This window comes from Phacochoerus africanus, chromosome 3 (genome assembly GCF_016906955.1).
Source record: "Phacochoerus africanus isolate WHEZ1 chromosome 3, ROS_Pafr_v1, whole genome shotgun sequence".
In the NCBI taxonomy this organism is placed as follows: Eukaryota; Metazoa; Chordata; class Mammalia; order Artiodactyla; family Suidae; genus Phacochoerus; species Phacochoerus africanus.
Genome location: NC_062546.1, coordinates 4,253,169 through 4,277,591, shown reverse-complemented (window position 1 = coordinate 4,277,591; position 24,423 = coordinate 4,253,169). Strand labels below are relative to the sequence as shown.

At 60.6% G+C, this 24,423-nt stretch overlaps 1 protein-coding gene across 4 annotated transcripts; it reads left to right on the top strand.

Annotated features, from left to right (window-relative positions):
• Positions 1–3,682: 3,682 nt before the first annotated feature.
• Positions 3,683–23,461, top strand: NPEPL1 (aminopeptidase like 1). 4 transcript variants are annotated; one of them, XM_047770776.1, is made up of 14 exons: positions 3,683–4,356; positions 5,362–5,477; positions 6,764–6,802; positions 8,834–9,019; positions 9,541–9,711; positions 12,449–12,538; positions 12,982–13,063; positions 14,599–14,741; positions 19,643–19,720; positions 20,941–21,041; positions 21,522–21,645; positions 21,766–21,942; positions 22,226–22,336; positions 22,739–23,461. In XM_047770776.1, exons 2-14 carry the CDS (start codon positions 5,445–5,447, stop codon positions 22,895–22,897), a joined length of 1,494 nt encoding a protein of 497 aa, XP_047626732.1. In that variant the 5' UTR covers positions 3,683–4,356; positions 5,362–5,444; the 3' UTR covers positions 22,898–23,461. The 4 variants fall into 4 exon arrangements, with proteins under 4 accessions (XP_047626732.1, XP_047626730.1, XP_047626731.1 ...); XM_047770774.1 differs by having other exon boundaries at positions 6,764–6,881; XM_047770775.1 differs by lacking the exons at positions 3,683–4,356; positions 5,362–5,477 and adding an exon at positions 6,472–6,630 and having other exon boundaries at positions 6,764–6,881.
• The last annotated feature ends 962 nt before the right edge of the window (positions 23,462–24,423 follow it).

The window sequence follows — 24,423 nt, the reverse complement described above, 5'->3', positions numbered from 1 at the left end:
TTCGTGCAAAGGACCACCGGGTTTAGCGATTTCCGTTTGTCACCTGTTACTCCAAAATGGCTTTCCGCTAATTGTCCAAATCCCACCATTAGTAATCACTGTTTCTCTTATCTGATCAATGTTACGATGGAGCCAAAGAGGGCTCGGGTTTGCATCATTTGGTCTCCGTCTCGGAGGAAGTGCTGAGGGACTCAAATGTTTTTTTGGTTGGTTTTTTTTTTTAAACGATGTTCTGACTCAGGACACAAGACTAGACGTCCGTTTTCACCAGCTGTCTGGGAAATGGACCCTCTCCCCTCCGAGCCCTCCAGCCTTCCCCTTTCCCAGATGGGGACACAGAGACGGCTGGCCAGGGGCACATAACTGGGTGACTTCCCAGTTTCCAGACCCATACTGTTGCTTGCATTGTTCATTTCGTTCCAGCAAATGAAATGACCTTCTTTGAGAAAGATTGAATGGTCAGGATGTGATTTGGTAAAAGCTTCCTCAAGGGTTTTTTTTTTTTTTTCTTCCTCCCCTTCTTACAAAGATTAGAGCTGACCGAGGCGAAGAGAGATTTGCAAGTGGTGGTATGTCATTATTCCCAGCTCAGTTTTTGGTGTAATTGGTGTGAAGCAGTTTGGCGGCTGGTGACTAAGACTGCCGAGGAGAGGACAGCGATGCCACGTCTGTGTCCTGCCTGGGGGTGCGCGTGCGTGTGCGCGTGCGGCTGTTTGTGTAGAAGGTGTGTGTGTACCTAAAACGCTCCCCACAATGGATCCCGTCGTGCTAACCGTTGTAAATAATAAAAACAAGTCTTGAGCAGAACGGCTTTTACAGTCGCCTGAGAACGTAGCGCTTCGTTTCCACACTGTGCAGTGGCTAGAAATTGATTTTTGTAAATCCAATTAAGCCTCCAGGTTGGTTATCCATTTAAAAGGTCGGCTGAGTTAAACGGTGACCGTACCTTCAGTTCATGCTAATAATTAAATTTACACAGAACTTCAGCGCTTGCATTGTGCCTCACGGAGGCATGCGTGGTGGTGTGTTTTTGCACAACAGTGCCAGGCGAGAGGCCCTGGTGAGGCTGCAGACACCCGGCAGATCGTGAACCCTGACCTGCTAAAGCCCAGCGCTGGCTGCCGTTCCGGGTCCCTCTCTCCCGCCTCCTCGGATCGCCGCAGCCCCCACGCCGGGCACTGTTCTCGGCCCACCTCCCCACTCCCGCGTCAGGGCCCCAAGAGAATTAGGAGCTGGGAAGGAGCCTCTCATTTAAAGCAAGAAAAAAGGACCAGGGGGCATTCTTGGTGTGTGCACTCTGAAGCTTCGTGTCCTGCGGAATTCCCAGTGTCCCATGTAAACCGTGCTTTAGAAGAGAGACCCAGATGGTGCATATTTGCTGTGCGTTCCCCATGTTAGGAAGAAGACTTGGAAGTGTCTTCTTAGGGTTCTCACAGGCAGTGGAGAGGTACGGCCGAGTTTACGAGGATGTTAGGGGACCTGACCGGGATGCTTTTCCCTCTCTCTGCCTTAGAATGTCACTCGAGGTCTGTAAATCACGGGACAGGGGTACATGATCTTATTTCAAACCTGGCATTTTCACCTGCATTTTGAGACGACTCCATCCTCGCCCTTCCCACCCGTGGCTTGGAACAAGCCCAGAACCTGGAACCTTCCAGATTCAGTGAGGAAAAAATCCTGAATGTCCTTCTCACAGGCCTGAGAAATACCCACCCGTTTCCGATGAGGTCTTCCCTCCCCCACCTTTGCATCATCCTGCCCAGCTTGCCCAAGTCCTCAGCCACAGATTTCAGATTCTTTTTTACTTTTAAGAGATCCACGTTTAGCTACTGCCCATAGATACCAGAGTGTTCCTGGGGCAGAAAAACAAAATGTGACTCAGGTTATTGAAGTCTGAGTCATTGTCAAGGCACCAGAGACGCGGGCTACGCGGAAGCGTCCTGTAAGCCCAGGTTTTCCTAAAGAAATGGCTTCTTGATCAGAATAAACAGGGACCCCCTCATTCTGCCTTCCTGTCCATCTGCACTTCCTTACGCCGAGTTTGCCTCAAGGACGGTGGGACCTCGTTGGCTCTGTTAATGATTTCCCTCTTCCTGCAGCCGAGCCCCCACTCCCCAGCCTCTAGGTCTTGGGCGTGCCCTTTGGAGACCTCAGCAGCTCCAAACAGGGTCTTGCTGGTGCGGAGGAGTGAGGAGACACTTAGTTCCTGAGTCAGGTGGCTTATTACTATCTGATACCAGGCCCTTCCTGGGAGCATAATTTAGGCTGCTAACCTGGCCAGACAGCTCCAAGAGCAGCTGATTCAGACCCTCCGGCCCCCAATTTAACCACAAGCCCTAAGAACTGATGGTAGAAGGACCTGTTTGTTGTTAATAAGTGCTGCTTCCACTAGCACATTTTTATCAATACATTCTCTCATCCTCCTGATAGCGGAAGGTAAAAAACCCAGGGCTTTAGATCAGATTACTCACATAAATGTGCTTTTAAGGCAAAGAGCAGAAGATGAGGTGCCATATGCTCTCCTTTGTGGAACACCCGTGAATATATATAATCTTGTTTTTTATTTTCAGAGAGAACTAGGAAAGATAAACGAAACAGCAATAAAAACAGTTCCTGGGGGAGAGCGTGGCAAGGGGTGGTAGGGACCGGAGATTTCTTTGCACAGTCCCTTTCACAGCTGCATCTCTTGAACTGCAGAAATGATTTACATATTCAAAAAATGCAAGTGGAAAGAGAAAGAAAGAAAAGGGAGAAAGGGAGGGAGGGAGGAAACAGCTGGAAAACCAAGAGCTGCCCACCATCCATCCAGTTGTACCCACAGCAAATCCTGAAAGGAATTCCGGGTGCAGATCAGGAGCGAGGCCCTGTGCTCTGTGCTCTGGGAAAACCTTAGATAGTTAAGATATTTTCGGGAGAAAACTTCACGAACCCGGACGCTGGCACCTTCCTCTCCTTAGCCGAGCAGTAAAATCTGAGCTCTCTGCTCTCAGGGCCCAAGAGCAACCTTCTACCACGATGTGGGCTTGATTGCACCTCCCACCAAAGGCAAGTCGAATTTGAAGATACCAGTGGGCGCCATTCTCAGAACAAGGAGGGAGGAAGGGAGAAGGAAGGGTCTTGAACTGGCTGCGTAGCTTCGCTGTCCGGGGTGAAGGCTCTTTGCCGAGAGCCGCCGCAAAGAACAGCGGAGGGTCCCTCTGAAACAGCCCCTGCCTCTGTCCTTTAAGAGGAGCAGGCGCGACGATGCCCGGGGAGCCGGGCGCACACTCGCTGTGCCGTCCTGGGCACCTTCACAACTGCTCCCGTGACTGGAGGGAAACGGGGCTCCTTGGGAAGAGGGCCGATGTGGCACGTGGGGCGAGGCAGGAACCCAGGGAGCCTGGGGACCAGAGAGGGCAGGAGGACTCGCACGGCAGCACGTGCCCAAGACCCAGGAGCCCGCCTGACGGGGCTCGTGGAACCGCGGTCCGGAAAGATGCAGGTACGTGCGTGAGGGGACCAGGCCGGCCCCCCCGGGCCTGCAGCTGCGGCAGTCACACACGCCTGCTTTGGGCTCAGGGCTCTGCTGTCACCACCTTGAAATTCTTTTTCGTTTTCTTTATCTTTTTTTGAAAAGGAGGCGCTGCGTTTTCCTTTTTGCCGTGGAGCCCACACATGACACGTCCTGGTCGTCTCGCCTCCGCAGTAGCAGGCAGCGAGCACAGACGGGAGCAGATGCCGGGAGACTAACAGGCTGGCTTCCGGCAGAGATGCTTATTGGATTTGAAAGCCGTGGGGGGAGAGGTGGTCAGGAAACGGAACATTCTAGTGGGCTCCGCGTGTCACTCCACGCATCCTACAGAGGAAACCGACTTCAGTTCTGTTAAGTCGGAAGGGGGAAGTGCATCTTGACCATGAGGCGAGCTGGCCGACCCCACTTAAGCCAAGTCACCAAGCCTGGGCCAGCACCGGAGACACCCAGGTCACGTGACTCCCGGTGCGGCGCGGCGGGTCAGCAGGAGTGTCCTTGCCAATAACGGTTAACCCGCATCTAATCCGAAGGAAGCGCTTGCAGACGGATCCAGACGGTCGGCCCTTCTGTGAGACATGTTCCTGTCAGGAAAGACAAGGGCAGGGATTGTTCTGGCTTAAAGGAGGCCAAAGAAACTTGACAGCCACAGCAGAACGTCTGATCCCATTTGGAGTCTGGATTTAAAAAGAAAAGGCCGTGAAGGCCATGATGGGGACAATTAAAGAAATTTCCATGCGGACCGCAGATGAGATGATAGAATGGCTTCGACGTTAAATTTCTGTGGCCGTTGCCATCACGTGGGCTGGTGCTGCTGTTCCTGAGAGACGCCCACAAGGGCATTCAGGGTACGTGTATGCAGGGAAAAAACCCATGAATGCACCGACATAGGCACACATACCACACGTATGAACCTAGGCGAAGGGCAGACGAGGGTTCTTTGCCCTGGTTTTTCAACTTTTCCATAGGTTCGTGCATTTTGCAAAGAGTGTGTGTTTAGGGAAATGTGATTTTTATGGCGATCAGTTAATTTCCGATCCTCTGGGGAACGTCTCGTGCAGATCTTTTGAGCTGCTGCCTAACGCACTGCTTACGAAAACCTCACCGGGTCGGGGGCGAGGGGTTCCCCGACACCTAGGTGTCCTGACGGAGAACGAGACGAGCTGGACCCAGGCAGCCTTCAGGGAGGGAGGTCGTGCACCTGTTCCCCCCCCCCCCCGCCCCCGCTGTCTTCCTGGGGCGGGGGCTCCTTTCGAGGCCAGCTGCTCCATGGACGGGGGTCATGGGGGCCGGGCCTTCTTCCTCCACTTCCTCTGGGCACGGGAAGCGACAGGTCACTGTCAGCCAGGAAGGAGCCCTGCCTTTATCTCGCGTTGGCCCTGATGAGGCGTGTCCACTGGCGTCCAGAGCCCCTGAGCGTTCGTCTCCCGCACCCTGTTCGGGAGCTCTGGCGGTTCCAGAATGGCCCGGGCCCATCCGTACTCGTGGCAGTGGTTCACTTTGTCAGGAATCACACTGGCTGGCACACCTGCCCCCGAGGCCCCACTCAAACATCTCATCCAAACTCAGGCTTGCTTGGGGTTACTGCCCTGTTTGTTCTTTACCCCACGTGCAAACACGCACACCCCGTTGCAACCCCGAAGCTGGAGCTGGCCTGCAGCTCTAAAGCACTGATAGTCCTTATTCTGATTTTACAGAGGTGAGCTCTGGCCGGAGACGCACACAAACATGCATGTTTGATACACCGAGAGCCATCTTCCACGGCATGACTTAAGAAATGTGTTCTAGAATGAGATTTGTACCCAGAAAACCTTCCTAACACGTCCTGGGAACTTTATTCTGATTTCTTCCAGAACTTTCTAAGTCTTGTCCTCAACTCCTAAACTAAGTCCGAAGACCCAGCTGAGTTTGGAATGCCTTTCAAGTCCTCAAAAACATGAGTTACTTCTTGGGTTGCATTAAAGAGCTGGTAAGTTGTTTTAAATTTTCACTTTTTTAAAGGAAGTTCAATTGAGGTGACTTTTTCATGGACAGTGAAATATCTACTCAGCGGTGGATTAACACCGTCATAAAAATGCATCTAAACAAAGCGGGACCTGTCTTATTTGTGTCGAGGGCTGCAAAGTCTGCCATGAAAAAGGGAGCGTGTGTTCCTGGGATGTAAGTTGTATCTGTCACCAGCGGCCTCTTGAGGAAACTGGCAGGCACTCGAAGGGGAATAATTCCTTAGCGTTCTGTTTAGTTTGGATTTCTTCGATTCAGGGGTGGCTTAAAACCAGAATCGGGAGTATCTGCTTCTCCTGCCGTGTGTGGATAAGTGTTCAGTAAACGTTGGTCGGAGGTTGTTCCCCCTTCTCTTGGGGCCATCAGCCTCAGGCCGCCTGTCCTTAAATATGGAAAAATTCTACAAAGGATAGACTCTCCAAAACTGGTCTCTCTGCTCTACCAACCCTTCCTCTCCCTCGGCAACGCCCGGTATACAAACTGCCAGGTCCGGCTTCCTAAAATGTGGTCAGTGTGCAAAAGACCGTGGCTGGAGGCAAAGACGCCCCCCATCCATCACCACCCCTCCTTCCCAGTGCCTGGGAACCCGCTGCTCTTCCACGCTGGTGTCGGGGCTCCGGGGATACTCTGGGTCTGTGCCTTCCTCCGGGTTCTCCCACCTGAGCGCCTGCACCTGTCCTGCCAGCCTGGGAAGCCCTGCTTGCCCCGCCAGGCCCTGCTGCGTGCCCTGCGCCTGTCTGTGGCATATTTGCAAACAGAGAAAAAAAAACGTGATAGATCTCCAGACAGGCCCTTTGTACCCTTTACAAATGTGTGAAAACATTCAGCTGCTGTAAAATCTTTTGAGGAAAATAAGATCCAATTAGCGCCGACTTTTGTGTCGGGGAAAGCTGAGGGTTTCGAAGGAATTCTTTTCACTCAGTCAAAAACTACTTTTTTTTTTTTCCCCCCCGGAGAGCGCCTGTTCTGTGCCAGGCCCTGAAGAAAAAGGCAGAAAAAAATGACCCAACTTCAGAAGGCAGAAGCCCTCGTCTGTGGGATGCTTTGGGCTGTCTGCCCCGTGCCAGGGACCACGACTCCAAGCTGAGGGGCAGGTGCAGAGGGAGAGGACAGGGAAGGTGAGAGTGTGGCAAGTCAGGGGGTCAGGGGACACGCTGGGAGGCCTGTGGTCGCAGCCCCAGCTGCCAAACTAAGGAGCTGGCTTTGCTGTTTTTTGTTTTTTTTTTCCTTTGGCTTTGCTGTGTTTTTCAGGTTGATAATGAAGAGGAAATTCAGCATATCAGAAGATGGGTGCGTGGAACTAGCTGGAATTAGCAGAGAGGGGTGCCAGCCAAAGGCCCTTGAGCAATCAGGATGTGGACAGGATGGGGTAACAGGTTTTTATTTTTAAATGACTCCTGGTAGAGCTTCCTCAGCTGGCTCACCACTCCCTGAACCTCTGATCTGAGCCGCAGTGGACGCCAGGCACACCCACCATCCACCAGGCGCCCCCTGCCGTGACCCAGGGGACCCTCTGCTACCCTTACCCCCTCAGTGAGGGCCCTGTAAACCACCGGTGCCCCCTCACCCCCTTTCCTCTCCCTAAGCAGGGTGGGAGAGTGCAGGCTCAGCTTCCTGCAAAGAGATGGCCTGGACAAGGCCCCCCGCTGGCTCGGGCCGCCTGGACTTATAACCGGCCCTCCCAGGAGCAGCAACCTGGGCGCAAACCAGCCCCCGATGATGCCCTTTTCACACCCAAGGCAGCGCCTGGCAGATAGCAGGGGTCCCCACTGACACTAAGGAACCCCTGACTGACTCCAGGACGAAGGGGTGTTGACACTGCCTAGCGCGCTAGAGTGGCCGGTACAACTTGGGAGCTGACCCCAATCCAAGAATCACCGAGCCACAAACTTGCTGGTGTGGCGAGTGTGGTGGGGGCGGCCGGGTCAGGGAGGGTGTCCCCTGCACCCCGCTGGCTGCTCGCAGACCCCCGGGGGGGGGGGGCCTGCCTCTCCCCGGGCTGGGCTGCCGGGGCTCATCCGGACTCTGGTCTGGTGGACACCGCTGGGCCGAACTTGAGGCCCGGGCCCCCGGGGTCTGCCTGCAGCCCGCTGGGGCCGGGGCCCCTTCCGGGAAGGGCTTCCGGAGAGGCGCGTTTCCTCCCTGGGAGGGTGGGCCGGGTGGGCCCCACCCAGGGGCCTGCCCCAGGGGTCACGGCCTGCTCGGGGTGGGGCCTGCCGCGGTCCGGGGCCTGGCGGCGCCGGGGCCTGCCCGGGGTCAGGCCTGCAGGTCCGGGCGCGGCCCGGCCCGGCCCGGCCCGGCCCTGCCCTCCGCCCCGCCGACCCGGCGCCCCCTCGCGCCCCGGGCGGGCCCTGCACGTCTCGCGAGCGGCCCGGAGCGACGGGGGAGGCGGGGCCGGCGGCCGGGCAGGGCCGGGGCGGCGCCGAGGCCCGGCCGGAGCGGGAGCCCGAGCGGAGCGGGCGCGGCGGCCGGGGCGGGGGGCGCGGGCCGGCGAAGATGGCGAACGTGGGGCTGCAGTTCCAGGCGAGCGCCGGGGACGCGGACCCGCAGAGCCGGCCGCTGCTGCTGCTGGGGCAGCTGCACCACCTGCACCGCGTGCCCTGGAGCCACGTCCGCGGGAAGCTGCAGCCCCGGGTCACCGAGGAGGTGAGCGGGCCGCGCCGGCCGCCATGCGCCGCCCCGCCGGCCGGCGGAGGCCGGGCGGGGGGCCGGGCCGGCAGGGAGGCCGCGGAGGCCCCGCCTCGGCCCGCCCGGCGGCCCCCCACCCCCACCCCCCCCCCGGCCCGCCGGCCGGTGCGCCAGGCCAGGCCAGGCCGGCCGGCGAGGCCCGGGCCGCCCGCCTCCCGAGAACCAGAAGAGCGGGCTCCCGTCCAGCGGCCCCGCGGCGAGCGCCACCGCGCCCCGCACCCACCCGGCCGCAGGCTCGTGGGCAGGGCTGGCAGCTGTGAGCTGGCTCAGGGCCCTGCCCTCGAGGGGCTGTGCCCCGGCCCTGCGAGGGGCCCTGACACCTGCCTTCCAGAGCCCTCGTGGCAGTGGCCCCCGAGCTGGTCGTTTGTAGCAAAGCAGCCCCCAAAGTGGCCTTTGAAGTCCCCCTGCTTAGTCCCACGAGGGTGGACGTGCGCCAGCACACACACACACACACACACACATACACGCTTATCACTAGCGAGCTGTGACACATCTGAATTACAGATGGGGGTGCAGCGGGGAGGCTGCGAACTGCCCCTCTAGCTTAGCAGGCTCCACAGGCCACCAGGCGGGGCCCTGGCAGGCGGCTGTTGGAAGGCTTGTCTGTCTCTTGTCTCTCCCCCTCTGGTGCAGCTCTGGCAGGCCGCTCTGAGCACGCTCAACCCCAACCCCACCGACAGCTGTCCCCTCTACCTGAACTGCGCCACCGTGGCCGCCCTGCCCTCCCGGGTGAGCCGCCACAACAGCCCCTCGGCCGCGCACTTCATCACCCGACTAGTGCGGACCTGCCTGCCGCCGGGGACCCATCGGTGCATCCTGGTGAGTGCTTCTGAGAGAGGCTGGCCCGCCCGGCCCCTGCTGCTGGAGGTCGCCCGAGGCTCAGCCCTCAGGACCCCAGTGCTCCGGCCGACAGTATCTCAGAGATGGACGATGCAGCCACGGCCGCACACCGTCCCCCCTGCTTTACAGATGGGGAAACTGCGGTCCGAGCAGTAACCCTTCCACCCCAGAGCAGCTTGGGTAGCAGCTCCGAGCCTTGGGCCTGGATTTCCGGAGCCCACGTCTGCTGTGCGGCCTTGCACATGCTGCTCTCCTGTCTCGGGAGGCGGTCGGCCACATCTGGCCGCTGACATTTTCTTTCCTACATCGTGGGACAGTGGCTGTGGGGACGGCCCCTGGGATGGCGGCCTGGCTGGGGCGTCTCCATCCAGATTGTTTCCATGCTGGCCTCTGACCCAGCTGTGGGGCCCTCACGCTTCCTGATCGTGGCTCCCATGGGTTTGCCCCCGGGGTCGCCCCCTCGTCCCCGCCTCATCAGGGCTCTGCTCTCTGTGCTGCAGATGGTCTGCGAGCGGTCGGACGCCTTCGCCTCGGCCTGCGCCCTGGCCCGAGCGTTCCCGCTCTTCACCCACCGCTCGGGGGCTGCCCGGCGCCCAGAGAAGAAGACCGTCGTGGTGGAGTTCTTCCTGGTGGGACAGGACAACGGGCCGGTGGAGGTGTCCACCTTGCAAGTGGGTGTCTGGGAGTTCAGACCGTGTCCTCAGGCTTGGGCAGAGCGCCCCCCTCCCTCTGCCGGGAGGACCGGCCCAGGGCCTTTGCACAGCCCCCAGGGCGGGCTCGTGCTCAGGACTCAGCTCTGCTCAGCCGGTGTTTATCGAGCACCTGCCCAGCGCCAGGCCCTTCGCGGCTCACTACCCATAATGCTCCTCGCCGCGTCCATCCCGTGACCCTGTGTGGTGCGCTTTTCCCTGTGTTTTCTCCTCTGATCCTCCAAATAATCCCTTTGAGGCCAGGCTTAGAAGCCCGGGTGTGGGCCGAATGCCAGGTTCCCTCCCCTCAGCCACCTTCCCAGGCCCTGCGGGCTCGTCCTCTCACCTGCAGCCCCCACTCCGCTGCCTCCCCCCCCCCCCCCCCGCCGGCCCAGATTCTTCCCCCAGGAGGCAGCGTGCCCGACAGTCATCCCAGCCACTCCCTCTATCTGAGTCTAGCCTCTGTGCCCAGACTGGGTTGGGAGCCCCCAGAGGGCAGAGACCTGGCCTTGTGCATGATAACTGCCCCCGCACGCTCCGAGGACGGGCCAAAGGCCACCGGCTTGGTGCATCTTCTTGGCCCCTACCCTGCCCTGCCCACCGCACCCCACTGTTCTCCTGGACCACGGCAGCAGCCTCCCAGCTGGCCTTGCTGCCTTCAGGTGTCACCTCCAGTGCCTGCCACTGCCTTACAAGGGCACATCTAACCAGGGGGCCACTCCAGGTGTTTTGCACGTGCCTGTCAGGCGTCAGGTCCTGCTCTGAGCGTGCTTCGTTCTCACAGCAGCCTGATGAGGTGGGTTCTGTCGTTCTTCCCATTTTAGAGCTGAGCAGGCTGAGGCGCAGAGACAGTGACTCACGGGGCCACGCCAGCAGGGGCTTCTAGCTGAGGCCGCCATCTGTCAGCCTGTTTTCCCTTTGTCTCACCTCGCGGTCCCCTCTGGGTCGTGTGGCCTCCTACCCTCCTCTGCAGCACTGAACCGAAGGGTGTGTGGTGATTCTCTGCTGGGCCCGACTGCCTGGGGCCTCTGTGGGTTCAGAGGCCAGTGTGCAGCCTGGCTCACAGTAGGTGCTCAGGGAAGCGCGGTGGAATAAAGGAATGAGGAGTGAATAATCCGGGCTTTGGCGATGCCATGAGGGAACCTAGGTGTGATGTGCAAGCTTCCCCCCCCCCCATACTGTCCGCCCTGTCACCTGAGCCGCGGCCCCCACCAAGTGGGGGAGGCTGAGGTCTTCGAGGCCAGCGCCCAGCCTCCTTTGAGACAAGCCTTAGGGCACTGACGCACCTCCAGACAGCGGCCCCAGGCCTGTGCGACGCGACACCCACAGACGGGGACCCTCGCGCCCCCCGGGGAGTGCCCGCTGACAGGTGGCAGGGGACCACGCGGGTATGTCTCCTATCTGAGCTGCCAGGCGTCTGCTTCTGGGGCTCGGGTTTAATGACTTAGGGACAGGCAGGGGCCTGGGAGGAGGCCGGGCTGGCGCCGTCGACCCCGCGAGACTGGCGGAGGCGGTGATGAACTCGATGCTGGGACGGGCAGCAGCTCTGGGCTGCGTGGTGGGCAGTCAGGTGGCAGCAGGCGCCAGGGGCGGAACAGGAAAGCAGAGCTGAGGGCCAGGGCTGTCACGTGCGTGGCCCACGGAAGTTCTTGCAGAAGCTGCGAGAGGAGAGAGCCTGGAGGCGCCTGGTTTGGGGCGAGCGTGACTTCTGCCTCTGCGGGACCTCCTGCAGGGACAGTGGGTTTTCCCCTCTGGGCACTGGGTGGGTGCACAAGGCCGGTCTCTCTGCGTCCTTCCTTCAGAACCCCCAGGCCAGAGCAGGTTCGTGTCCGAGGATCAGGAAAAGGGCAAGGGGGTATCTGTGGCGCTCACACGGGGCTCACCCCATCGGGTCCAGGGGCTTTTTCCCGCTGGGAGGAGCCAGAGAAGCTTCTGGAGAGTATGGCCTTTGCGAAGTGCCTCCAAGGGTGGCTGGGGTCCTGATGAGAGAAGGGCGGGTGTTTGGCTGGTCTGCTTGGGGCCACTGTGACCATAGGCCAGTGTGGCTTAGCCTTGGGCCACCGTGACCATAGGCCAGTGTGGCTCAGACTGCAGAATTTCTCTCTCGCAGCTCCGGAGCTGGAAGTCCCAGCTCGGGGGCTTCAGTGCGGGCTCTCTTCCAGGCTTTCACGTCGCTGCCTCCTTGCTGTCCTCTTAGAGGGCGCTAATCCCTTCCCAGGCCCCACCCTCCTGAGCTCATTGAAACCTCGTCACCTCCCAGACTCCTCATACCATCCTAGTGGGGGCTGGTGATTCAGCATATGAGTCTGGGGTGACTCGGTCATTCAGTGCCTGATAGGTATGAGGCTGGCAGAAGCCAGAGGTAGGAATGTGCCCAGCATGCGTTCTGGGCTGGGTAGAGGGCCACCTGCCACCAGGATGAGGGGCATAGCAGGAGAGGAAGCTCAGAGAGCAAGGCGCGCCAGGTGGAGATGCCAGGCTGAAGGGCTGCGGAATCTGGAGCCGTGCTGGATTTTTGTAGGTTGCTGGCGGGGGGCGAAGGCATCGAGGAGCAAGGGCTGGGGCAGGACCCGTCTTCCCTCCCACCTGCTCTGGCTGCAGCCCTGCAACCTCCTGAGCAACCTGCGCCTGACACCTTTGGGTCCCCTGGGGGATGGCGAGGAGGGACACCCCCCAATCTGGCCTCAGGGCCCCTGTGACAGCCTTTTGTGTCTCCTAGTGTTTGACAAGCGCCACGGAAGGCGTGAGGCTGGCAGCACGCATCGTGGACACGCCCTGCAATGAGATGAATACAGATGCCTTCCTCGAGGTTCGTGGCCCTGGGGTCCTGCTGAGGGTGGGGCCTGGCTGGGGTGCCATCTGTAGACCCCCAGGAGAGCTGGGAAGCCTGGGGCTGCAGGGGGACAGTCCACAGCCTCTGTGCTTCATTTGGGAAAGCCGTGGGCGGAGTCCTGCTGTCCACCCAGAGCCAGGGGCCAGCGGGCCTCAGCCGAGGGTGGAGCGGGGACTGAGCCTCCCCGAGGTCCCTCTGCAGGACTCCAGCCACGAGGCGCAGGAAAGCACAGAGCTTGGAGGGCGAGCCTCCCTCCTGGGTTTAATCACACTTGGGCCGAGCGTCAGAGCCGCAGCGTCCCAGCCCGCCCACTCCCACCGTCAGCATCTGCTCGCCCCCGACCCGGGCCCTGGCCTCACCCCGATTTATGCTGTCCTCACGGGCGTTTGTGGTGGTGTTTTTTCCATGAACACATCCAGGAGATTAAGAAAGTTGGAAAGGATCTGGGAATCGCCCCAACCATCATCCGGGACGAGGAGCTGAAGACCAGAGGATTTGGAGGTGGGTGGGGGCTGGTAGCCACAGGTCCTGGCCTCAGGGGTGGCCCGGGGTACCTGGGTGGCAGTGTGTTGTCCCAGGCTTCACCCCGAGGGAAGCCAGCCTGTGCCCCGCCCCAAGGCCGTCTCTGGGGGAGTGAGGAGGCAGGCATTCAGATTCTGATTCAGCTCCTGGAAGCCACAGGGTCCAAGTCCTTCCCCGGCCCTCGCCCCCCAGCCTCCCCTGTGCTGCTTCCTGGCTCCCCGGGCCAGCTCAGCAGGGCCTTCTGTTCCTCGAGTGCACAAGTTCACGTCCATGTCAGGCCTTGCACTTGGCTCTTTCTGCCTGCTTCCCCAGGGTAGTCTCATGGTGGGGCCAGCTTACCCTGTGCATCTCGGCCACCTCCTAGGAGAACCTTCCCCATTGCCAGGCCCATCTTACCCCCCCCCCCCCAGACCCCAAGGCACAGGGACCACGAGGACAGCACTTTCTGTCTGGCTGGGGGACGGTCACTGTGGTTGTTACCTGTGGCTGCAGAACACGTTGCCCCAGAGGCAGCAGCACACAGGTTACTCTGAGCTCTGTGGGTGGGGCCTGGGTAACGTGATCGTGTGTTCCCAGGGCTGCAGGCATCTGAAGGCTCGACTGGGGCTGGCGTGTGAGATAGCCCAGCCTGGCTCACTCATGGCACGCCAGCAGGCCCCAGGTCCCCACTGTCGCGTGGGCCTGTCTTTGAGCAGCTCGCAGTGTGGCAGCGGTGTCTCTCAGAGTGAGGACTCTGAGCCAGAGACGAGAGAGCAAGCAAGACAGAGGTCTGCTCTTGTCACGTCATCCTAGAAGTGGCCCCTTGTTTCTGCCACACCCAGAGGAACTGAGACCTGCCGTCCTGCCCACACGTGGGGAGGGGCCCCATGGCTGTGTGTGCACGGGGGCAGCCTCTGGGCCCCGTGTTAGAGGCGCTGCCACAGGCAGGTGGAGGGAGAGGCAGGCCTGGCAGAGACGGCTTCTCAGAGGAGGCGGCGTCTGCAGCTGGTCTTGCAGGATGAGCAGGAGTGCGTCCGGCGGCCGTTGCCCGCTCTTATCCTGGTTGCTGGGACTGTTCAGTTCATTACGGGGGGCTTTGCAGCCCGGGCTCTGCGCCCAGCAAGCCACCGTTTTCTTGTGAAGACAGCGAGGCGGCGGTGGGAGCGAGCTTAGCAAGGGAGCTGCATTCTGAGTGCTGGAGCATCGGGGAGGGAGGGTGAGCCTGGGCCGCCGAGGCCTGGAGGCGTTAACCCCAGATCATTTCATGCTGCAATCGGGCTCGCATCTTTCTGGGAATGAGACAATATGTTTTTTTCCTCAGCCTAACAATCCTTGGCGTAGAATTCATTTGCACTCACGCTGGCCGGGTGCCGGGAGGGTGCAGGGGGCCGGGGCCGGGCCAGCATAGCCCTCCAGGAGCCATGTCCATGGGCCGGAGGCTGTTTCAGGGGAGAGCGTTGCACCTGGGGGGCTTCCTGGGGGTCCTTTGCTGGCTCCAACCTGAGCCTAACTGCCTTCTCCTCGTGCTTCCCTAGGAATCTATGGTGTGGGCAAAGCTGCGGTCCACCCCCCGGCTCTGGCCGTCCTCAGCCACACCCCAGACGGAGCCACCCAGACCATCGCGTGGGTGGGCAAAGGCATCGTCTACGACACCGGGGGTCTCAGCATGAAGGGGAAGGTGAGGGGCGGCGGCGGGGCGGGCCCTTGGGTGGGGCAGCCGCTCTCAGGGCCGTCGGAGGAAGGGGGCAGGTTCCGGGGACCCAGAGCCGGCACCTCTGGGCCCAGGGCCAGAAGAGAGGCCACAGCCCAGCCCCCTCTGAGAAGGGACCTCGTGCCTTCACTTTGCACAGGAATCAGGAGACACGAGATCCAGGGGAAACTGCAGAAGTGATTAAAAACCTAGGACCCAGAACCCAGGGAGGCAAGCCTCAGGAAAGGAGGTGGCCAAGAGGATGCTGCTTCCGCATGCTGACCCCGCAGCAGGCAGCGCCCTGGCTAAAGTGAGCGGGCTTCAGACCCAGCAGCAAGCCGCCTGGGGCGTGGCACGGGAGCGGGAAGCCCCAGAGCCTCTGCTCTGCGCGGCTGCCCCCGGTACCCAGCGTATCCGGGGCCCACGGTGCCCCAGGAGGAGGCCGAGTGGCCTCTGTGCCCCAGGCCTGGGCTGGACCCTGGGCAAAGTGAGAAGGGGCAGCCTGAACGTTTGCACCAGGGCGATGGGGCAGAAGAGGAGCACCCGCCCCGGGGAGAAAGCTTTGCGGGGAGAGGACCAGCCCGGCGGCCGCAGAGCAAACATTGAAGGCTGGCGGACCTCGCGGCTCATGACCGGCCTCGTTGGCCCAGATGGTGCTTTAAAGTCTGAACCAGTTACCAACGTTTAAAAACAGGAAGAATCCTCACAGCAATGGATTTCTGAGCTTTTGTAAACTCAGAAGTCCTGGAAGTGCGGGTCCTGTACCCGCCCCCCCCCCCGCCAGGGTCTTTCTGTCGGACGCGGCTGCCTTGGCATGTGGCCTACATCCCCCAGTTCCCTGAAGGCCCCACCACTCCCTGTCACCTCCCTGGCGTTGGACCCCAGTGTCAGTTGCTATTTAAGGTAGGGATCATGCTGCCACTTTTTGCACTTCTGGCCTGTTAACTGTGTTTGTTACCTAGAGTGAGCGACTTTTTAAAAAAAAAAAAAATCCCTTCTCTAAACAACAAAACTATCTTCAGGACTAATCAGGAAATGAAAAAAATAGTAATATACAGAAAGTAAATACCAATAGTGAATTCCCCAATAATGAGTCTTCTTTTGTTGAATTCCACGTATATTATCATGCCAGTAAAAAGTTAAAAATAAATACAATTCAAATAAAGGAAACAATAGTAGATTACCACCTGTAAATAGCATTAGTAAGGTAGGCGTTTCTGTGGCCTGCAGCGGCTTGTTATGGATCTCAGTTCCCAGACCAGGGATTGAACCTGGGCCGCAGTGGTGAAAGCACCAAATCCTAACCACCAGACCACCAGGGAGCTCCCCCAGTAAATGTAATTTTTAATAGAAATAACTGGTGCCTCCGTGTTCTGTCGCAGTGAATGCTAGCATTACAGCTCCGTGGTCAGGCCGCTGTGTCTGCGGATGTGTCCGTGATGTCATCGGATTAATCTTCTTCACGTCTTCATGTTCACTTGACAGAGGTGCCAGGCTTGTCTGCCTGTGGTCCCTCGTAGTTGATCCGAAAAAACCAGTTTTCGTTCGGAGGCGTTTCTGCGCATGAAGCAGGCACAACCAAAACACTCAGGAGCGCCTCTAGCAGGAGGATCCCTTGGCAGAGGCCACTCAAAATCCCATTTCCCAGGAAGCTCCCGAAATTGTTCCAGCATCCGCATCGTCAGCTCTTTGATTGTAGCAGCTTTCAAACGCCTGTGGAGGAACAACGTTTGAAACCCCAGGACTCCAGTGGTCCCCACGGAGTGTGGGAAGCAGAGAGGCTCACCGCTCCCTGGGGTCCACTCCGAGTCCACCATCCACAGGCAGGAACGCGGCCTCAGGCACGGGGGACCCCGGCCACCTCCAGACACTGCGCCTGCGCGCCTGGGCCAGCTGCGTCGCTGGAACTGTGAACCTCGGTGTGGGGTAACGTCTCTGCAAGGAGCGGGGTTAAAATAAGCCGGTTTGAAGCTACTCTTTTTTTTTTTTTATCAGAACCCGCTTCAGCCAACAGCAGGTTTCTTTCGGGAGGAATGTTTTGCCACTGATGACAGCCTAACCCTCACCCTAACCCGCCCCTCCTGCCCTTGAGGGGGACTCGTCCCTGTTGGTGGCTAAGTTCTGGTGGTCGAACTGCCGCTCTTGTGAGCGTGAAGCAGGACTTCCTGGGAACGTGTCATTTTGCTGGTAGCACCGTCTCCCAGTTTTGCAGGGACCATCCCAGCTGTTTGCAAAGATTTTCAAGGCAAACCAGTATCCGCACGGGTCAACAGGTCTAACGAATGTATTGGACTCAGGACTCCTTCCCCACTTAAAGAGCGTCGATGCCCAAGAGATTTTGTTTGTAAGGGCGAGGTCTGCTGATATTTACCCTACTAGGAATCAAAACTGGGAGATATTAAAGATGTGTATTAATTCACGAGAAAAATAACAATATGAAGCCACTGCAAGCGATTGTGAATTATCCAGTTTTATGAAAATAGCTCTTTTCCAAAATGCAAGAAAAACTCGCGAGGAGAGTAGTGCTGTTTTACATTGTGGCGGGTCCCGTTGGTGTCTGCCGTAGGAGAAGGCAGCTGTGATCACGCGTCTGCTTCTGCATGTCGTCTGTTGTGGTAGGTTTTAGTTGTAATACGAAAAGAAAATTTGGCCTCAGTCCTCGTGCAGTTCGAAGAGAGAGAAGCAGGAGTTCCTGTCGTGGCTCAGTGGGTTAAGGACCCAACATAGCGTCCGTAAGGATGTGAATTCGATCGATGGCCTCGCCCAGTGGGTTAAGGATCCGGCGTCGCGGCTCGCTGCAGCTCAGATCCCGCGTCGCCGTGGCTGTGGGGTAGGCCGGCGGCTGCAGCTTCGATTCGACCCCCTCTGGTACACCCTTAAAAAGCAAAAGAAGAGGAAAGAGGAGCGGCCTTTCAGCACCCTCTTCGGATGACGGAGGATGCTCTTTGCTGTTACACCGGAACTCTGCTGCTGGCAGCTTCTGGAAGTGTGCTTCTAACGCGAAGCCACGTCAGGGAGCTTTGGTGCGCTCTGCTGCGTGACCATCTACTGGCCTGTCTTGAGCGTGGAAGGCAGGACTCGTGATGCCACACACGGGTCGCTGGGAAAGCGTGGTTCAGAGAGTTCTGCAGAACCTCCAAGTGCCGGCGCAGCTCGTCCTGTTTTCTTAGAATATCGCAGTCGTTGATATCGCCGGGCAGCGCATGTGAAAGCTGGGTGATCGAAGCCATCACGGAGGCCGCTACAAGTTTTCCCAAGATCTGACTTGTGCCTGCCAGCTCCGATTTTACTGTTGGCACCAGGTAACGCCAGCCCTCCTCCTGGAGCAGCGAGGCGCGCTTTGTCCACTTCTTAGGAGATGTCTGGGAGTCCCGTCGAGTGTCCTCGAGGATGTGGGATCAATCCCTGGCCTCGCTCCGTGGGTTAAGGAGCTGTGGTGTCGGTCGCAGGTGCAGCTCACATCTGGCATGGCTGTGGCTCTGGGGTAGGCTGGCAGCTGTAGCTCCCATTCGACCCCGAGCCTGGGAACCTCCATATGCTGAGGGTGTGGCCCTAAAAGGCAAAAAGAAGAAGCAGCAAAGAAAGTGCCTGCATATGCCTCCATCTGGCTCCTCGTCACTTGCCAGCCTTTCCTTCAAGAACAGAGGCTCTCTGAGCTCCCACTCCCGCTGACCACCGAGCATCCGGAAGGGCAGAGCCTTTCCAGCACCTTCCATCCTCTCGCACACAATCTTAGAAACAGCTGTACTCAACGGTTGAGAGTTTGAAACGCTCATCAGTATGGAGACTCGAGGGAAATTGGTGACGCCTCATTTTCCAAAGGGCTGGAAATGAGCCCAGTGACCCCGAGTCCACACAGGGCCCTGGGCCGTGGCTCCAGCCACCCCTGCCCCACTGGTGTGAGTGTCCGCCCACCAGTGGAAAGGGTTTCCTCGTCTCTTCTATAAAAACAGGAACGACGGCGGGGGTGGGGGGTGGTCCACGAAGCTGACCGTCATTTGAGCCGCGTTTGCGGTCGGACATTTGTTCTTTCCGTGACAGGGCCATGCGATTTCAGTGACCATCTTAGGCCATTTTCTCTACGGCCGTTTTGCAAGGAGTTCGATGCTGGATCTGAGGCCCTGTTTCTCCGTTTAAGCAAGCCTCAGTTTCTTGCAGATGAGGTCAAAATAGCTTACTTTCAGTAGTGCCCGCTGGGTCATTTTCACGCAACCTAATTGTAAAAGCAGCTCAGGTTATATCTAAAAAGACTTCCCATTAAACCTCGAGGCTCGTGTGGTCCAGTGAGAGTTCAAAAAAAAAAAAAATCCACTCGGTCCATTTCAATCTCAAATCCTTACGTCTGATGACCTGTTTTTAAAACATGACCCATGTCAGAGTTGGGGGGTCTACGAAAGGTGAAAAGGTGCCCCTGCTGGCGACTAGTTTATAGCAAATCGCATTTAGCTCTGGTGGGGGGGCTCTGTCTCTCATTAGACCTGTCACCTGGGAGTCGCGAACCGGGTGGGAGTGGGGTGGGATCGGTGACAGTGACCAGAGTGCCATTAACCAGGACAGATGGGTCACAGCTGCAGACCGGCCCCAGGATGGTGGCTGGGTCCAGGCGGGACCCCAGCCTCAGGAACCTGGCTGCCTCTACCGCCCCCTCCTGCCTCGCGTGGCAGCCCCCACAGCTCGGCTCAAGCCCCAGGGACCCCAGCGTCTTTGCCTGTGGCTTCCCTTGCTTCTGGAGGACAGTCCCCACCCCCCACCACGACCAAGTGGCGTTGCCTGGGTTCTGGGGGCTCTCAGGTCCTGCACATCAGGGGCCCTAGCGTGGGGGCAAGGGGGCTGGGGGCCCTGATTCCGGGGGGTCAGCACGCTCACCTCTCGCCCTCTGCCGCCCGCAGACCACCATGCCGGGGATGAAGAGGGACTGCGGGGGCGCCGCAGCTGTCCTGGGGGCCTTCAGAGCCGCCGTCAGGCAGGTGAGTGGCCTGGACCCTGCTCTCCCTCCCTGGGGCCCCTGTGGCCTCAGGGCTTCCCTACCTGAGAGGTCACCCCACGTGGGAGGTCACCTCCACCTGCACACCTGGCTGCACAGTCCCCCTAGTTGTGAGCCTCGCCCGTCCCACCCGCACTCGGGGTCTGGGGAGAGGCCTGGGGCTGCCGGGCGTCCCAACTGCGCCAGGGAGCTTTCCGGCTCAGAACGGCCTCCTAGGGCCGCTGCAGCGGAGCCACAAGCCACAGGCCCTCCGTGAGCAGCGTGGTGCCCTGTCCTCTCCCTGCCCAGCACGCAGGCGCGGCCTCGGCGGCAGCCCCGGCCCCCACCACCTGCCCGCCTGGTGGACGAGCCCGTCAGGGACGCGAGGGATGCGGCCCAGCTGAGGGCACTGGGTGGGCTCTCGGAAGGGAGCGGCTGCTGCTGCTGGTCGGCTCCTGGGGCAGTGTTGGGAGGGCGCACGTGGCCACGCCAGCTGTCCCCTTCACTGTCGGCCCCAGTGACTGCTGCAGAGGATGCGCCTGGCACCTGGGCAGGCCAGCTGGAGGCTTCCAGTGCACAGGGAGCCAGGTAGCAATTAATGCGGATTCGCCGGCTGGCAGCCGTGTGAGTGGTCTCAGGCCCTGGGGACCCTCCACTGCCAGGGGTGCTGCGGCCCCCACCCCACAAGGGCTGCAGCCTGGAGGCTCTGCTTTTAAATATTTTTAGAGAAAAGGATTGTGCCTCAATCTGAGTCATAACATACCTAATGGCAGCAACGGACAGTGACCCGCAGAGCGAAATAAGGATCCGATAACTCCTATGAGGCCGAGCTCTTCCCGGCCCGGGAGCACACAGACGCGAGCAGCTTTTTCCTGGCGAGGGTGCAGATCAGAGGGTCTGTGTGTGACGGACGTGGCCTGCTGGCCATGCTTTGTGGATGGGAGGCAGGGCTGGGTGAGGCCCCTGGGGAGCAGCAGGGCTGGACTTGAACCCGGCAGCACAGCCGCCCCTCTGTGCTCCACTCTGCATCCGTGGGCTCTGGCTGGGGAGGCCTGGGCTCGGGTCTGTGGCCGAGAACGGGGGTGGCGGGAGGCTGTGCTCTCTGCTCCCCAGGTCCCCGTTTGTCTGTCTGTCACTGCCCTGGGGGTCAGAGAGCTCAGGCCTGTCCTGCCTCCCGCTGCACCCCCAGCCTGTAACTGGGGCCTCTGCTCTCGTCCCCTCCAGGGTTTCAAAGACAACCTGCACGCTGTGTTCTGCTTGGCCGAGAACTCGGTGGGGCCCAAGGCCACGAGGCCAGACGACATCCACCTGCTGTACTCAGGAAAGTGAGGCGGCCCCTCAGCCCTCCCCGCCCACGGTGCCCTCTCCCTCCTGTGGTCCCTGTGGTTGGCACTCCTGGCCCTTCCCGGGGCCTGCTGGCCAGTCCCAGCCAGAACCAGTGACAGGTGCCCTGGACAACAGGCCTCTTGCTCCCAGGGTGCCTGCCAGGTGGGCTGTGTTGCTGGGCGAGGCCTTGGTGCCCCCCAGGGCCTTGGGGACGAGCCCTTTCCGAGCTTTCTGCTTCGTGTTCTTTGGGTATCTCAAGCCCTGCACACCCACATTCCCTCCTGGGGGGCCCCCTGCACCTCCTGGAGATCAGCCCCTGGACGCCTCCTCAGCTGCAGAAGGAAACTCGAAAATAACAGCAGGCAGCCCGGGGTTCAGAGTCGGAGGGTCCCCGGCCCCCACCCCTCGCACCCCTGTGCTTTTGGCCCTGGCCCCACGCAGCTCTAAACAGGGTCTGAACAGGGTCTCTGCGCCCCCAGGACCGTGGAAATCAACAACACGGATGCCGAGGGCAGACTGGTGCTGGCGGATGGCGTGTCCTATGCCTGCAAGGACCTGGGTGCTGACATCATCCTGGACATAGCCACGCTGACCGGGGCTCAGGTGGGCGCCTGAGGGGCGGTACCGAGGTCTGAGCGTGTGTGAGGGGCTCCGGGAGGGGGCTGGCACGGGGCCCGCAGGTGGGGACGTCCCCGGTGGGCCTGCTCACGCTCCTCTCCCCAGGGCATCGCCACGGGCAAGTACCACGCGGCCGTGCTCACCAACAGCGCCGAGTGGGAGGCGGCCTGCGTGAAAGCCGGGCGGCAGTGCGGGGACCTGGTGCACCCGCTGGTCTTCTGCCCCGAGCTGCACTTCTGCGAGTTCACCTCGGCCGTGGCGGACATGAAGAACTCGGTGGCGGTAGGTGCGCCCCCAGGGAGCTGCAGGGTGGCCCCGGAAACAGGTCGGCCCCAGCCTCTTTCGCTGCCCGCTCCCACCCCCGTCCCCTTCGTGCACACGAGACCCTCGGGGTCCCGCTCCGCTGCCCCCCAACGCCGGGCCCTCCACCCCAGGCCCCTCTTGCAGACGCAGGGGAGGTGGTCACCGAAGATGGTGGGGTCGAGGGGCGTGGGGCGTCCGCCGTGGCCCCAGCGGAAGGTGCTCCGGGTAGGGGAGCAGAAGGGTCACGCCCTCCCTCCCCCAGGACCGGGACAACAGCCCCAGCTCCTGCGCCGGCCTCTTCATCGCCTCGCACCTCGGCTTCGACTGGCCCGGGGTCTGGGTCCACCTGGATATCGCCGCGCCCGTGCACGCCGTGAGTCCAGGCCCCGCGTGGCCCTGCCGCCCCCGTTAGGACCTCTCGGCCCGGCCACTCTGCGTCCCTCGTCCCCTCCCCTCTGGCCTGGCGGCTCCCGCCCTCTCCCGCGTCCAGAGCTGCCGGCTGAGCTCATCGGAAACATTCTGTGTGGAGGGTCACCCTGCCCGTGGCCCAGCCTCCGGCCAGCTGCGGTCCCCCCGACCTCTGCTCTCCTCGCCCCTGGGAACAGCGTGGCCGCTGTGTGCAGCCCAGCCAGCCTTTCCCGCCCCAGGAGACAGGTGGGGGGGGCGGGGCCCCCAGTGCGCGGGACCGCAGCAGGGACTCCTGGGGGCAGATGCCGGGGGCCGGTCCAGGAGCCCCTCCCGCGGCCATAGAGGTGCCCCCTGCCTTTGCCCGCAGGGAGAACGCGCCACGGGCTTCGGCGTCGCCCTCCTGCTGGCGCTCTTCGGTGGGGCCTCCGAGGACCCTCTGCTGAACCTGGTGTCCCCGCTCGGCTGTGAGGTGGACCCCCAGGAGGGGGACGTGGAGAGGGACTCCAAGAGGCGCAGGCTGGTGTGACGCCCGCCGCCCCGCCCGGCCACACGGGGCCTTTACCTCACTTTGCACTGGTGCCTCGTGAGCAGTGGGAAGATCATACCTGAAGATGCGCTTTGCCTTGTTTTGTTTTCGTTGCCGTGGTGATGGAAGCGGCTCCTTCTTATGTCTTAGACGACAGCTCAGGGTTTGCCGGGCCCCGGGGAGGGGAGCGGGCAGCGACGGGCTTGTTTCTGTTTGGTTCCCCGCCAGCTTCTGCTGACCGGGCTCCCTCCTGGGGCTGCACGCCCTCGGGGTCCCCAGGGTGCATGGGGGCCCTGACTCTCTTGGCCAAGTGGCCTGTGGGCCCCCTGCCCCGCCTGGTGTCCACGTTGGGTGCCCATTCTCCAGCCCTGTGTGTGGCGCCCACGTGACAGAGAGCCCAGGCCCGCGCTCGGCCGGGGCTGCCGCTGCCTCCAGGCAGCCCACCCCTTTGAGTGGATGGGGGTGACTTGCTTCGGGGACCCGATTTTTGGAGCAAGAGGAATCTCCCCTGGGCCCTTAGAATTCACTGGAGCTTGGATTAAATATGGCTGAACCACACGCTAACTTTGCCTCCGTCTCACTCTCTCTCCAGCCTGTTTTTGATTTTAGAAAGCAACCTTGAGCCTGCCCGTGGGTTAGAGGCTCCGGTCTGCCACCATCTTCTCCCTAGCCAGCATCCGGCTTCGGGGTGTAGTTTGCCCACCTCTTGCTTTGCAGAGCAGAGCCCTGGGGCCCCCAGGGCCCCCGGGGCCAAGCCTGCACAGCTCAGGCCACCTTGGCCGTGAGAGTTCAGAGCACAGACTCGGGCTCTGCAAGCTTTCCCACGGTCCTGCCGTCTGCAGGGAGGCTGTCCGGACCCCGTGACATCACGAGGCAAGGACACTGGGTCAAGCGAAGGCCCCTGGGCCTGGTGCTAGGTGCTGAAGCGCAAAGCCTGGCCAGGTTCCAGGGAGACCCTCCACCTGGGTCCCGGGGAGGCGGGCCCCACAGCGCCTGGGTGAGAACTCAGGCAAGGCCTTCGTCTGATCCGTCACTCCGGGTCCAGCAAAGGAGATGGGGGACACAGAAGCACCCGGCATGGAGGCGGCAGCCCACCTCCTCTGCCGGGGCCGGGCGGGGCTGCAGCACACACGTCCCAGGCGGCGTCCTAGCTCACCGACCCCTTCCCTCTGCCCAGGGTCCCCAGACTCCAAGTCCCCAGCCCTGGAAATCAAGGTGACTCTTGCTGGGCTTGATCCCAAGCATATATTTATTAACTGTCTGCTGTGTGCACAGCCCCGGCTGGGCCCCCCAAAGGCAAGCAGCGGCTCCGAGGCCCCGGCCTGTCTGGGAAAACCGTGGCCCGACATGTTAAGTTACAATAACAGTGGTCACAAGGTGGCCGGTGGGCCCCCACGCGCTGAGCTGGGGCCGGAGGGCCAGGAGCCTTCACAGGTCATTAGCTTGCTTAATGGCCTTGCAACAGGCAGCTCACTCCAGCTTCCCCCTGAGAAGCCCCAGAGGAGCCAGAGGCCACCGAGTTGGTC